The sequence below is a fragment of the Astatotilapia calliptera genome, chromosome 15 (assembly GCF_964374335.1).
Source record: "Astatotilapia calliptera chromosome 15, fAstCal68.1, whole genome shotgun sequence".
Taxonomy (NCBI): domain Eukaryota; kingdom Metazoa; phylum Chordata; class Actinopteri; order Cichliformes; family Cichlidae; genus Astatotilapia; species Astatotilapia calliptera.
This window is the reverse complement of record NC_137436.1, coordinates 6,661,538-6,675,809: the sequence shown is the minus strand read 5'-3', so window position 1 is coordinate 6,675,809 and position 14,272 is coordinate 6,661,538. Positions and strand designations below refer to the sequence as shown.

The 14,272-nt window shown below is 41.7% G+C and overlaps 1 protein-coding gene across 3 annotated transcripts in view; it reads left to right on the top strand.

The window, feature by feature from the left end:
• The window catches only part of akap7 (A kinase (PRKA) anchor protein 7), a 47,023-nt gene that overhangs the window by 19,522 nt on the left and 13,229 nt on the right, over positions 1-14,272 (top strand). The window contains exon 10 of one of the 3 annotated variants that reach the window (XM_026194055.2): positions 1,238-3,402. The exons of the other annotated variants lie outside the window; for them this stretch is intronic. Coding sequence (XP_026049840.2) covers positions 1,238-1,248 — 11 coding nt within the window. The 3' untranslated portion in view covers positions 1,249-3,402. Of the gene's footprint in view, positions 1-1,237; positions 3,403-14,272 lie in introns of those variants that run through there. 3 annotated transcript variants of the gene reach the window in all.

Here is a 14,272-nt window from a genome sequence, read left to right as displayed (position 1 = left end):
GAGTTCAGCCCGATTTAAATCAGGCATTGTACACAGTCAGATTACACAATATTAGTCCAATGATCGCAGAACAGTAAAACAGATGCTTGTTTTATTGCATGCTGTGTTACTACTAGAAGTAAACTATAAGACAACTGTCCATCATCTGGGAACAACATCATTTTCTCAGCTAGTCTGACAAATTCTGCAGAGTGTCATAGTCCCGACGAATACCATGAGAATATGTTGACGAGGAAGAGCGCGGACGTTGACAGTGCTGCCATGATTAACACCCCCTTCACAATCACCTTTGTCCTTCATGCACACTATGAAAATCCAAGCTGTCGTATGAGGGTCTAGTCTTGTCTCATGGCCAAGTAGCAGTTTCTTGACTCTCACTGCTGTATCTGACATCTTGAAAGAAAAAAATATCATGTACTATGATCCTGGAATTACACATTATACCAGATAACAAGGCTCCAGCATCAAGCAGGCCCTGCCAGGAATTTTTCAGATGTTAAAAAAGAACGGTAAAGCTTATGTGCGGCACACAGGTATGTTATCTCAGGTCGACATCTGAATCTGTAGGGAGCGCAGCAAACTATAAGCACCTGACAATTTGCAGTAGTGAACGCTAAGAGGATAGCAGGTGTGTTGGAGCAAGATAAAGGAGATGAGAATAGAGAAGGAGAAAGGAATCAAATAATCCGGCCTAATAGATGGGAGGATGGAAGCACAGCAGAAAGAGATTGAAAAGGAGAGAGCAAGAAATAAGTGAGATTAATCGAGAACGATAAATGAGTGTGGGAAGAGAATGGAAAGGCAGAGGAGAGAGGAACGGGCTTGCACAATCAGTAGAATTAAATAGATCGTGCGGATGGAAAGGGCAGATAGGTAGGCCAGACAGATGGTGAGAGAAAATTGGAGATGTGAGTGAAGATGACATTAAACAGACAACCGAATTGAAGCTTGATTTAAAAGGCGAGGTGGAGGAGGCTCGGTCGAGCTAAGGAGACACTGCAATGACAAGAGGGACTGGCAAAAGATGCACAACTGGGTAGTGGCTTTCAAAAAAAATTAAAAGAATGCTTTTTAATCAGAGTTTAGCATCAAGTCAATTAAATGTCTCAGATACAAATCTACTTAATCAAGTTGGAGAAACAGGAACAGAATTGGTTTTACAGGTGGAGGCCACTGACAATTTTTTTTCCTTTCTCATCTTTTCTGACTGTTTTTCACCTGTTTTGCATTTGGCTAGGGTCAGTGTGACTACTGGTAGCATGAGGTGATCCCGGGACCCTGCAGAGGCTGTACAGGTAGTCAATCTCCTCCAGGATGACACATCATTACTCCATAAGCATGGAGTCTCAAGAGCACGGAGAGGTGCCAGAACACAGGCAGTTAGTCGAGGAGAACTGGACAAGGCTGCGAAAAGTTCTTAACCCATCAACAGGACCAGTATCTGCTCCTTTGTGAAAGGAGGAACAGGATGAGCACTGCTAGAACTACAAAATGATCTGCAGGACACTGGTGGACATCTCTCTGACCAGACAATCAGAAACAGACTTCATGAGGGTGGACTGATGTCTGAATGTCCGCTAGTGAACCTGGCTGTGTCAAGCCTGTTTGCCACAGAATACCAGACCTGGCAGGTCGACCACTGGCGTCCTGTGCTTTTCACAAATGAGAGAAGGTTCACGCTGAGCACATGTGACAGACGAGAAAGCGTTTGGAGACTGTAACATCGTTCAGCATGACCGGTTTGGTGGTGGGTCAGTGATGGTCTGGTGAAGCATGTCCATGTAGGGACGCACATTCCTCCACAGCCTAGGCAACGGCACCCTGCCTGCCATTAGGTATCAGGATGGAATCCTTGGGCCTTCTGTCAGATTCTAACCTGGCTTCATCTTGGTGCTCTACAATGTCTGGCTTTATTTGGCAAGAATATGTAGATAGTTCCTGGAGAATGAAGGAATTGATACCACTGATTGCAATAGAACACCTCTGGGACATGATGTTTGATTCAATCCAACAACACCAGGCTGCTGATTTCTTCATATGCATGTGTACTTGTGAAATATTCAAGATTAAAATACAAAAGAGAATTGTGTTACTTACCTAGATATTACCATAATACTTACCATAATTTATGTCTTTCTGGTGCATATCCAATTGCCAGAACCATGTTACTACATGTTACTTTGGGGGAAAAAACATTACCAAAATGACATTTGCAAACAGCCTGAGGGTTTCACATAGTAGTATTGTATGATTGAGTGAAAGAAGCTCCACCAGCCTGTGAATGAGTAAATACAGATCCCAGCTCAATGGACAGTTTGTTTATTGGAGTGTGAGTGAACGCTGATGGAGCGAGCACGTGAAAAATGCTACTTTACATTAGTTTCACCAAATTGATTCAACACAACAAACAATCGAACATCATAACAAGGCCCGTGTGTGGGAGAGGGATGTGCTACTTTAGACGAGCAAACAGGCTACATTATAGCAGCCAAAGTAAAGTGAATTTATGTGGTGTTTTCTGTCTAAATAAAACAGACAATTAGAAAAACCTCATCTGTCGGTACTGTGGAAAGACCACATTATCCACTAAAAAGCCCATTTGGTTTTGTGTTCAGTCTTGGCTGAAATGTGCAATGCAGATGAGTAATCTTTTTTTTTTTTTTCCTTTTTAGGTTGATAAGTAGTTTGAGTTTTTATGGTAAAAACCCTACCTCGTGGCGACCGCGCCAGGAGAGCAGTAATCTGTAAATCTGCACCTCTGTGCTGAATAGTTCTCATCTTCTTTGCAGTGAAAGATGATTTATAATTTACCTTCCTGTAGCTTTAGTTTACCTTAGCAGCAATAAGATAACTTTCAGTTTGTTCATACTGAATAGATGGAGAGGTGTTGGTTTGATTTACGTATTTGAAATGCCAAATTATGTGACCAAATGTTTATAGTAATGCTACATAAATAAGTATTGGTTGATTTTATTGAAATGCCAGGTGTGTTACACAGTCTTACATAACTGTGGGCACGTGTATAGATAATCACATAGCATTGATAACAACAGGCTCTCAATAGGGCTCGGTTATCTAAAGTATGCAGTTGTCTTGTTTGCTTTGTGTGCATAACCTGTCTTGTGACAAAGTGCTGAGGCACCATGAGTTCAGATCAGCTAAACAAAGTCCACACTGTGTCTTTTTCTTTTCTTTTTTTTAGCTATCGCTGTGTGTGCACTGTGAGGCTTAAATGGAAGAGTACTTAAGATACCACCAATAACCCCAACTGTTTTTATGGTTTAACATGCGGAGAATAAATGTGTTCTTCTGGGATAAAACGTCCTCACATCGCTTTTTGTTTGCATAAGTAACCCTGTAGCTAACCCTGAACATCTGACATTAAAAAGCCCAAAATCAATACCAAGCGTTGCGTGTACACATACTGTATTGTTATGGTGTAACTGATACTCAATAGAAATCAAGGCAAATCAATAAGAACACCTCCTCACAGCTGCGAGTGTGTTTGTGTGAAATGTGGCAGCTGTGAGCTGGATTCTTCTGATAGAAAAAGGGCTCCACTGTCTACTTATGCAGCTGAGCTCAGCTTATAAAGCTCCACAATGCACATGGTTTACATATATGTGTGTGTGTGTGTGTGTGTGTGTGTGTGTGTGTGTGTGTGTGTGTGTGTGTGTGTGTGTGTGTGTGTGTGTGTGTGTGTTTCCTTTAACACATCTCCCCTTACCCTTAGCTCTTGTGTGTAATCCACCATTAATGCTGGAGGGTAGAGGTGTGCTTTTAAGCAGACCCACATGAACACCTGCAGCTAGAAAAACGCGTCCCTGGAACTGGTGGAGAGTAATTTATTACTCAACTCCCTTCAGAGCTTCTGAAGGGAGTTGTTGAGGACACTTGAATGCACCCTTATGTTTTTATAAGTCGTGTGTCGTGTGTGTAATCACTCTCCTTCATGAATCCTCATTGTTTCACACAGTCGTCTGCGTAGCAGCAAAGTGCTTCCAACAAAGACGGCTAGAAATTTTAGCTTAACACTTGTTTGCCTGTAATTTGACTTTGCTTTTGTTGTTTTTTTTTCCCCCCATATTGATGGAAGTTACATTGACATAAGACTGAAAAACAAAATCAAAAATTCTTTGAATATGGAAGCCACAGCCGTGCAGACCAACAGAACAGTTGGTGAGGCCCTGGCAGCCTCCGGTTGCTGGAGAAAAATGTTTATAGATTTTCATGGTCACCTGTAGTTTCCATGGAAGATGCGCACGTGATTTCAAACACTTACTAACTAACCACAGAGTGGTATTGCAACTTGAAAACATGCAAGGGGAGGTGTTGGTGTTTGACCCATCCAGTTGAGACCTTAAGTTTAGGGAGAATGAGGCTCCTCACTCACCTTATTTAAATTTGTCTGATGTACCTCTGAAAATAGACTCCTTGTGCACCTCTGGATGGTTTCTGGATCTGTGGTGCACACTGAATCGGTTTCCTTATTTTAAACAAACAACTCTTTAACTTTAATTTCATTGTGGAGTATAGGGTGAAGTTGTAGAAAGGAAAATCTGGCAGGTGAAGCTGGTGGTGAACAAGGATTGTGTTGGCAAGGCTTAAAAGATACATAACACACGTACTGGCACACAGCACAGATCATGCAGCGTGATACTCGTGCTCCTGGTTGTAATCTTACCTTGATTACAGCTGTTTGGTCTCTGCCTTATACCTGGAGGCCCAGTTCTCATCACCATCCTCATGTAAAATTGATCCTTGCTTCTCTACTTTTTGCAGATTGCATGTTGGCTTGCAGAGCTAGAAAGTGGGATATACGTACGTGGATATAATTTCTTCAGCAGCCCACCGTTTTGATTTAGGTGTGAGTTTCCACAGAGAAAGTGTTACAGGGATCATGCGCGTCCATATTTTGTGTTTTGTGCCCTGAGAACAACTTCATTAAAACAGGCACAATCTGATGGTCTGTTTTGACTCTGTTGGCCATTATCATAATCCATTTTCACAGATGGATGAAGCAAAACATTTTTTTTCTTTGCTGGAATAGTTGCAATGCCTGCAATGCCTGAGCTCCATCTGCGATCCTTCTTTGAGGTCAGTGCCTTTGAATGTAGGACCTCACGCTCACCTGAAAGAGGAGCAGGAACATCTGCATTTTTAGGCACCATAATGCACATTACATCATCGCTGTCGAGCAGCTTTCTTTTTATAAATATTGAAAAACCTGCTGACATCATCGAGCTGGATTAAGCCAAGACCAAGAGATGTACTCGTTAAAGATAAGCACAAGAAACCAATCAATTCACAGACGATACTTTTCACTTATCACTCCTAACAGATGTCACGGCACATAAATCTGCATGCACCTCAGTTCAATACATTTTTTAGTATAGAAGAAACAGGAAATCTATACATAGTAATGTAAAAATTATGTTTTTACCATTTATAAGGAATATAAATATTAATAAGTGTCTGAAAGGCCAAAAGTCTTAACCATAATAGCATGGAAATGCTGGCATAGGAAAGAAATGGAAAAAGAAATCTCAATAGTACACGTAATAGTACATCTTCTCCAGTTAAAGAGTTACTGTCAATGATGAAACACTACCTAAGTTAGTTTACATTTCTTCAGTATTGAACAGCAGAAATTCAAACTTTTTAAAATTATGACAAATTGCAAAATGCTTAGCAGCGTCTCTAATAAAACCTCTGTAACTTCGCTTCAGCAGCATCAGGTAATGTTCATATGCTGAGTCATGTTTTCTTCCGTTTTTGTTCTACTGCAGAATATTTTTAAGGTTATCTGCTATAAAAAGCCAGGCCAGGAAAATCTCCTTCATATTTTTCTGTTTTATCCTCAGTTACTTTGATACGAAGGCATCTGCTGTGATGCTTACACCTCTGATGAAGTCTCACAAGTGTCAGTACTGATAAATGATCAGAATTATAATATTTCTAACTGTCTTAGGTAGAGCTGGGCAATATGACGATATATATCGTGTGGACGATAGAAAAGTGTCTATCGTGCCATTTGTCTTCTATCGTTTCTAACCTAATTTTATAAATTATTACATAAAATATATCATTAACACTTTAAAGCCGGTCGGAGTGGGCACGCTCCGTTTTGCCTAATTATTTTTAAATCCCTGTATAACTGGAACCATGTAAGCTAGGGCAATAATTTTTTTTGCATATGAAACCGGAGGAGTTCTACTTACATCTTGGGGCGATCGTGGAGTTCGCCTTGTAATCGGAAGGTTGCCGGTTCGAGCCCCGGCTTGGACAGTCTTGGTCGTTGTGTCCTCGGGCAAGACTCTTCACCCGTTGCCTACTGGTGGTGGTCAGAGGGCCCGGTGGCGCCGGTGTCCGGCAGCCTCGCCTCTCTCAGTGCGACCCAGGGCGGCTGTGGCTACAGTGTAGCTTGCCATCACCAGTGTGTGAATGTGTGTGTGAATGGGTGGATGACTGAATGTGTAAAGTGCTTTGGGGTCCTTAGGGACTAGAAAAGTGCTATACAAATACAGGCCATTTCAATCTTATGCTACCAGCTTGTCCTAGGTCACGGTTTCCTTCCACATATAGCTTTGCAAAAATTGCATAAAAAGCACTTGCAGCAACAAAAACATAATATTCTAGAAACACGCTTTTCCGATCAGCTTTTCATAACACTTCCTATGTTGGAAGTGTTGTTGTTGGTCAGCGTGAACTATCGCATGTCCGCCATTACCTGCCCGGAACCAGAAGTGACGTCATTTTTGCGGAAAATGTAGATTTGTTTTGTTTTTAACCTTCAGGGCCTTATAAGCCTATACTGGTGTTTTTAAAAGTTATGTTTGACTTTATGCTTTTCTGTATCATTTCTTGGATGCTTAGAACTCAAATTACACTGTTGGAAATCGTTTATTTTGATGTACATGCTGTTTTTTTGCAGCAAGTTGGGAAAAGAAAAACTATAGCCAGCCGAAGATACAGCAGTCTTTCACACAAGGCTCTTATGAGAAAACGTCCAAGCGCCATAAACAAACCACAGGAGCCGTCTCGCGTTACATTTGTAAATTCATGGCCCCTGTTTATGTAGTTGAGAAGGACAGCTTTCGTGACCTCGTCAAAGTCCTTGATCTGAGGTACGTTATGCCCGGTCGTAAGCACTTCAGTAAAGTCGAGTTGCCTCGCTTATATGACGCATGCCGGGCCAAAGTAGAGAAGGATGTTTGCAGTGTTGTGCATTATGCTTTGACGACTGACCTATGAACGAGCAGAGATACGCAGCCCTACATGAGCATAACCATCCATTTCATTAACAAAGACTGCACCCTCTGCGCTCGCTGTTTACAGACTGCGTACTTTCCATATGACCACAGGTCAGGTGGTATATTGTGATATATATCGTTATCGTGATATAAAATAATTCATATCGTGATAAATATTTCTTCCATATTGCCCAGCACTAGTCTTAGGCAAAATTTACCAGATTCAAATCTAATTCAATTGAATCGAATCGGGACCTTGTGAATCTGAATCGAATCGATTCTAGAAATCAGTGACAATACTCAGCCCTACATGTGAGCACAAAAAAGCCTAAGAAGTGGTTTCCTTTGAAATTTTGACTGCCTGACACACCAGTTTAACAGAAATGTAGATCATTCTTGTAACTCTTCAGGAACTACACAGTATTGTGTAATAAAATATAAAATTAGAAAATATTTTGTGTTTTGGGTCTAGCCCTAGTCTTCCTCATGTGGATTCGGTCTGGCTGTACTCGGTGATGTGCTTTAACCTCAAATGGTGAAACGTTTGTTGTTTCCACTGTTAGCAGGATCAGTTTTCCTGCATCATTTACAAAGAACTGTGCTTTGTTGGATTTTCTTTAGTTTTTAGGTGCTAACACTGCTCTCGCTGTCAGACATGCCTGCCAGTATGGCCCAGCCCTATCTGCTAACTGTATTTCCAGTAATTGACATGCTTATTTCCAATTAAATTTATATCCAGGTTGGATAATGATCGATTGCATCTCTAATAATAAGGAGTAGTCTATGTCGTCTAGAGCGCATTTACCTGATTTTACAAATAATAACGAAAAAATTAAGACAACTGTCACCAGACAACAAACAAAATAAAGCAAATATTTACCTGCAAAAATTGAGAAACCATGACAAGCTTTTTTTCCAAACCATTTTTTGTTTAGCATTTGAAAATCACTTATTGCCAACTAACTTGCTGTAAAGATGTTAAAAAGAAGACATTAACAGCTCAGCACCCCCAGTCAGGCTCATTGAGATCCCGGATGTAAATGCCACACTGAATTACTAGTCATTACATCTGAATGACTGCAACCTTCACAATAAGAGAGTGGATATATATAGGAAGCTGATGATAATCTCCTTATGTGCCTTTCCTTGACCCTCATCTTGGGACGTCGGTGTTTAGCCCTGACTATTGTTTTAGTCATAATCCACACTTGAGTCCAGAATTTTTACTTTTTTTTTTTATCTGTAATGTATGTTATCCTCTTTATTTCACCACGTCCTAATTCCATTCCAGACCTCATAAATTACACAGATAAACCCAGTAGCAGGCTGCAGCTGCCGGCTGTTCAACAATCATTATTCAAGCTACAGTGACGAGAGGAGGCGGAGCTTGTAGGCACCCGACCCCTCCACACACAAACACAGAGCGATGTCCGCCGTCTCCTCATACGCACTGCTCCCTTTTCCACATCCGAAGGCTCGCTCAGTGTCTTCTCACTGAAGCCTGCTCATACATGCAGCCCTCCTCCTCTGTCCTCATCTAGTTTCACACACATGCACTCTTTATCTTTACTCATGCACGCCCCTCCCCTGCTTTGCTCACTTCAAACCAAAATCACTCTTTATTTGTTCTGTCTTTTTGTCTCCTACACATGCACCGTCCAGCTCTCCCATTCTCTTCTCTTTCTCTCTCCTCCCTCTTTCCCTATCTCTCTCCCTCTCTCTGATACACACCCCCCTCCTCCCTGTGTTAGTGCAAAGTAGAGCAAGAGCAAGGAATCACTCGTTCATTTTTTTCCAGCGTCTGCTGTCTTTCTCTGTCTTCTTCGGGCTGCACGGACGGAGAGCGAGGGTTTTTTGGGGGTTTTTCTTGTTTGGTTGCTTTCATCCTCACTGGGTTTGTCTGCCCTTTGGGAGGGGAGGAGAACAAGTGACACAGAGGGCAAGACGGGAGGAGAAGCGGGGCTCTCCCTCCATCCGTCAGGCTTAGAACAAGGGGCTGAGGAAAAAGAGGGGTAACAGTAGGGCGAGGGGAACAGGAGGAGAGGGAAGGAGGCGCCATGGGTCAACTGTGCTGCTTCCCTTTCTCCCAAGCCGAGGAGAAAATCAGTAAGTGCCTCCTGCTCCTGTCTCCATGCGTGGGTGTGTGTTGTTGGAGAAACCAATCGGATTGATACTCAGCGGTGCTGCTTTTTTGGAAAAGACTGCATGTGTGCAGTGTAGGAAGATACTGCACATCGTATATGTGTGTGTGCGTAGTGCTTTGTGTCAGCTGAGTGTGTGCGCACAGCTACATACATGTCAGTGTGTGACCTGCACATGGACAAGGAGTGTCTGTGAGAGAGCAGCATCATGTCACAGCATTTGTGTGCAGATTAGTGTTGTGTATGTTTGAGCGTTTGTAGACGAGTGGTCCTATTTCAGCTGTGTAATTCTGTGTCATCAGTGTGTAATTAATCAGTGGCCGAGCAGAGCCACTGATTAAGCTTCAGAAGAAACACTTTGTGAATAGGTTGTGCAAAACGTGTCTGTAGAAAGCTGCTCTGTGGCTTTGCATTAGTGTTTATTTTTTATTGTTTGTTTGGCTGTTTGTTTTCGGTGTTGCTGCTTCTGATAAGCAGTTCCTTAATTTCTTGTGCATGTGCATTATTTTGCACACGAGCCAAACAAAACGGGGCTAAACTGTGACTACTACTTACTACTCCATCTCTATTATATTACATAGCAGTGGTCTTTCATAAATATAAAGTTATTAAATAAATAAGCAAAGGAGCTTTTTGCTTTTGTGCTTGCCTTTAAGTTTATATTTCTTATTTAATCGTATAAATTATACTCATAATACCTATGAGTATGTTCTTTTATTAACTTTTGCTGCTTTGCTTTAACATAATGGACTAAAGAAGCTAAAGATCCTGTCACACTGACGCACTTTTTCAATAATGCTCCTTGAAGTTAGATCTACTCATCCCCCTTCACAGCTGTTCTAAAATATTTCATTACTCTGTGGTTTTTATTTGATTGTTTTAAACTCGATGCCCGATGTTTCACTGAAACTCTCGGTCTGCGGTCAGCGTATCAGCTGGCCGAGCTACAATTTTGGGCATAATTGGCTCCAATGTCATTGCCATATGTGCACGTCTTAAAACTCAGATTCAAGTTGGGCACAAAGAAAGTTTCGACCTTTTAGCAGACAAATACGAAAACGCTCATCTCACAGTCAAGCTCTGCAAGTCACGCTGCGCAGTGAAGGTCAAATATCCAACTGAGGGGAACAATAAGCAAAACGCTTTTCGAGTGGAGGGAGGGGCGGCTCTAAAATAACTTGTAAATGCCTCTTGGGTTATCATTCTGCATTCGTTTAATCGTCATGTGCCATGGATTAGCCAGTTAACGCGTCTTCTGGAAGATGTTTTTTTTTGTTTTTCGAGCACCACTGTTATCTAATGCACGGGGTCGTTGCACAATATCTGCGGTCGGTTAAAGGAAAATTCAAATGAATAAATAGTTAAAGTCAGGGGACAAATTTTCCACTAAGTGACAGCGACAAAAAGAGGCTGCTCTTCATCAGCTTACATGAAATTAAATGAGCTCCAGAGGATAATTATGGGAGCAGTTTGTGGTTTGATTGCAGCCTTCCCTCTCATTGTTCTGCAGCAGCTGTATTGTTAGTTAATTTGGGTTTTGCATGAATGTGCAGCGTAGTTTTTGGGGCTGCTGCATGTCATAGGACATGAATTGCAATTATTACTCTCTTCCTCCAATATTATCAAAACACACACACACAATCTGTTGTGGAGGGTCATAGCATGTCACAACATTTAACGCAACATTAAAGAGTAGTGTTAAAGGTCAATACATCTCTTCTCTTAAACTGAATGCACACATGCTGCCACATATAGATTTGCTCTAGTTAAAGGAGGGTTTCGGTCAGTGTGAGGGTTTCTCTTTTCTCTTCGGTAAAATTGGATTTGCTACTTGTTTGTCTCAGTCCCAGTAATGAAATGAAAGTCGGTAAATTGAAATTGATCTAATGTAGATACTAATAGAAAAGCTAGTCTCTGTGTGAGGCTACGCTTACGTAGAAGGTAGATGATGCCTTCTACGACCTGTCAGTTAGATTAATAATTAAACAGAGATACAAAGTAATAAAATCGTCCACTGATTTATGGTCAGTTAAGGGTATGTTTGTGTGTGCAGGCCTTACATGAGGTCTTGATCGTGCTGATCATGAGGTCATAAAGACAGACTTTGACACCAGCTGAAATGGCTCGTCTGCAGAAGGGCTGTGGGTGTGTGTGTTTTCTTTTTTTGTAAGGGCAGAAATATTAAACTGGGCTGAGTGTGTTCTCCCCTCCTTCTCTCTGTTTTCTCCCCGATGTGTCTCTTTGCTCTTTTCCCCGCTTGCAGCTGCATTGCTATAAACAGTCGAGCCACTGTGCCCTACTTCTGTGTGGAGAGAGAAGGATAGAGAAAAGAGAAAGAGCGGCGCAGGGAATGAAAACTAATGAGGGAGAAAGGAGGGATTGGGCTTTAAGAGAAGTGGGAATATTGAGACAAAGACAGAGGCAAGTAGAGGGAGCCAACAAACGTGTGTGTATGTGTGTGTGCGTGTGTGTTCTGTAGGTCAGATGCTACCCCTGTGATGTGGTGACAGTTGCCCCTCGTGAGCGCAACAAGACACATGCGTACTTGTGTTCCTGCTGTGTATCTGTGTGTGAATAAAACACTGACCAACAAGACAGGGTGTCACACGGTGGTGTTGGCTGTCACTGCTGGTGAAACTTAGAAAATTTAAACAGTTGAATTAATTTCTTTATATGACTATAACTTTATGAATAATAGCCATTTTTTGTCATACCCATTAAAATGCCGTATGAGAGCTAGATGTGTTCTTACGGTTGTTATTTAGTTGAGTATTAATGTAAAAAATGTAATCGAAACCCAATCCTTGACTTGATCAGCAACAATAATCAGGTATGCTGTGGTGTTTAAATGATGCTCGGCTCAAAGTGTTACAAGAAACCATGTCCCACACCATTACACCGCCACCACTATCCTCAGCCGTTGATACAACGTGGGATGGATCTGTTCTTTCACGTTGTTTACACCCAATTCTGACGCCAGTATATAAATGTTACAGCAGAAATTAAGATTCCTCAAATCAGGCAACACATCTGTGTTCAGTTCTGGTGAGCCTGTGTGAATTATACCCTCAGTTTCCTGTTGTTAATTGACAGGTGTGCCATCCAGTCTGGTCTTCTGTTGCTGTAGCTTATCTGCTTCAACATTCAATGTGTTATGCATTTATGTGTGCTCTTCTATAGCTTGGTCGTAACAGGTGGTTATTTGATTTGCGGCGTTAAAAAACAGATGCAGTTAGGTTGTTTTGCATTGTTTGAAGCTGACAGCTGGTTGCTTGCAAAGTTTCCAGGCTCCAGTTGACTAGTATTGACCCTCGACTACGAAGTCACACGTCAGTCAACAGTATCCTGGGCTCTCATTGGTAGTCGCTTTAATCTCTCACCTGATAGTTCAGAAAAATTTATCTCAGGTCCACTCACTCTGTGTTGCCAGTGTTTTTTCACCCATAGTCCACTGAATTCAAGGAATGTCATTCACTTTGTATGATCACTAGTCATCGTTTTCAGTGTGCAAACAGCTTCACTGTTGCCTCAGCTCAACACAATCTGGCCATTCTCCTCTGACTTCTTGACATCAACAAGCCATTTTCACCCAGACATCCTGCTGCTCATTGGATCCTTTCTGTTTTTCAGAAAATTCTCTGTAAACTCTAGAGACTGTTGTGTGGGGAAATATCAGCAGTTTCTAAAATACTCAGAAACTGTTGTGCAGCTGTTGTTGGTGCCAACAACCATGCCGCATTCAAACTTACTTAAACCAGCTTTCTTTCTGACATGGAAAGGACAGGAGCAACACTCATGTCCTTTCAGTGCAGTTAATTTGTACCCATATCTTAGATTCTTTTCTTCTTCTAACAGTCTGGTAAAGGTAAACTTTATTCCTCACACAGCATGCTTGGGACAAGCTATTAACAGTCACACAGCCTCTATATGGATATCTGTTTTAGCTTTTCACCTGCATGATCTGTAACTAAAGAGCAGAAATGACCTTGATCGGACATCTTTCCCTGTCGCATGGGTTTGCACAACTGTGACGTCACAGAAGTGTTAAATATCCAGCTCTGTGTTTGTATTTGTGAGATGTGCTGATGAAGTCAGCAGGGACCACGTGCGGAAGAGGGGAAGCAAATCGACAACAAAGAGAAACAGAGAAAGGGAAGAGATGGATACAGCGCTGCTCATTTCACCTCTTTCCTCCCAGCCACTCCTCTGTGCTAAGATTTCTTCTTTTATTCTGGCGCCTCTCTGGTTTTACTCGTCCTTGTTGTATGGAAACATCAGGAAATGAAAGGATTTTTGAAATGATTACCTATCAGATGGGCTCAGGTGTTTATAGACGAAACAATCTGACTGAACTAACAACATACAGACAGCTGTAATTGATCAGACACACTCGGTAAGTGAAAAAGTAGGGAAACTCTCGAATTTAGTAACATCTCCTTTAGGAGAAACACCATGCCTCGCAGTTGGGGTAGGATGTTTGTGTTGGTCTGCTTTGACGTCTCTCTTCAACTGCAGACGTTCGACTTTTGTCTCGTGTGTCCACATAAAACGCTACTCCAAGAGTGTTGTGGAGCACTGAGATCATCTTTCACAAACTTAAAATATGCTGCAGATTTGGTTTTTGGGAACCAGCCTTCCTCTAACACCATTCAGTGTTTTCCTTATGATAGACACATGAACACGACTTTAGGAATTTGTTGATCTGTGCACGTTTTGGTGTCACCCATGGGTTTGGGGGTTTTATTTGGTTTTGTTTCTAACTTTTCATCATTACATGTCTTGCTTTTTATGTGATCCAAGCCAGATGTCTACTCTAAAGAAGATTGTCAACAGTCTTAAGTTTTGTTTTTTGCATGGTTCACACCAAACAGCCTTTTT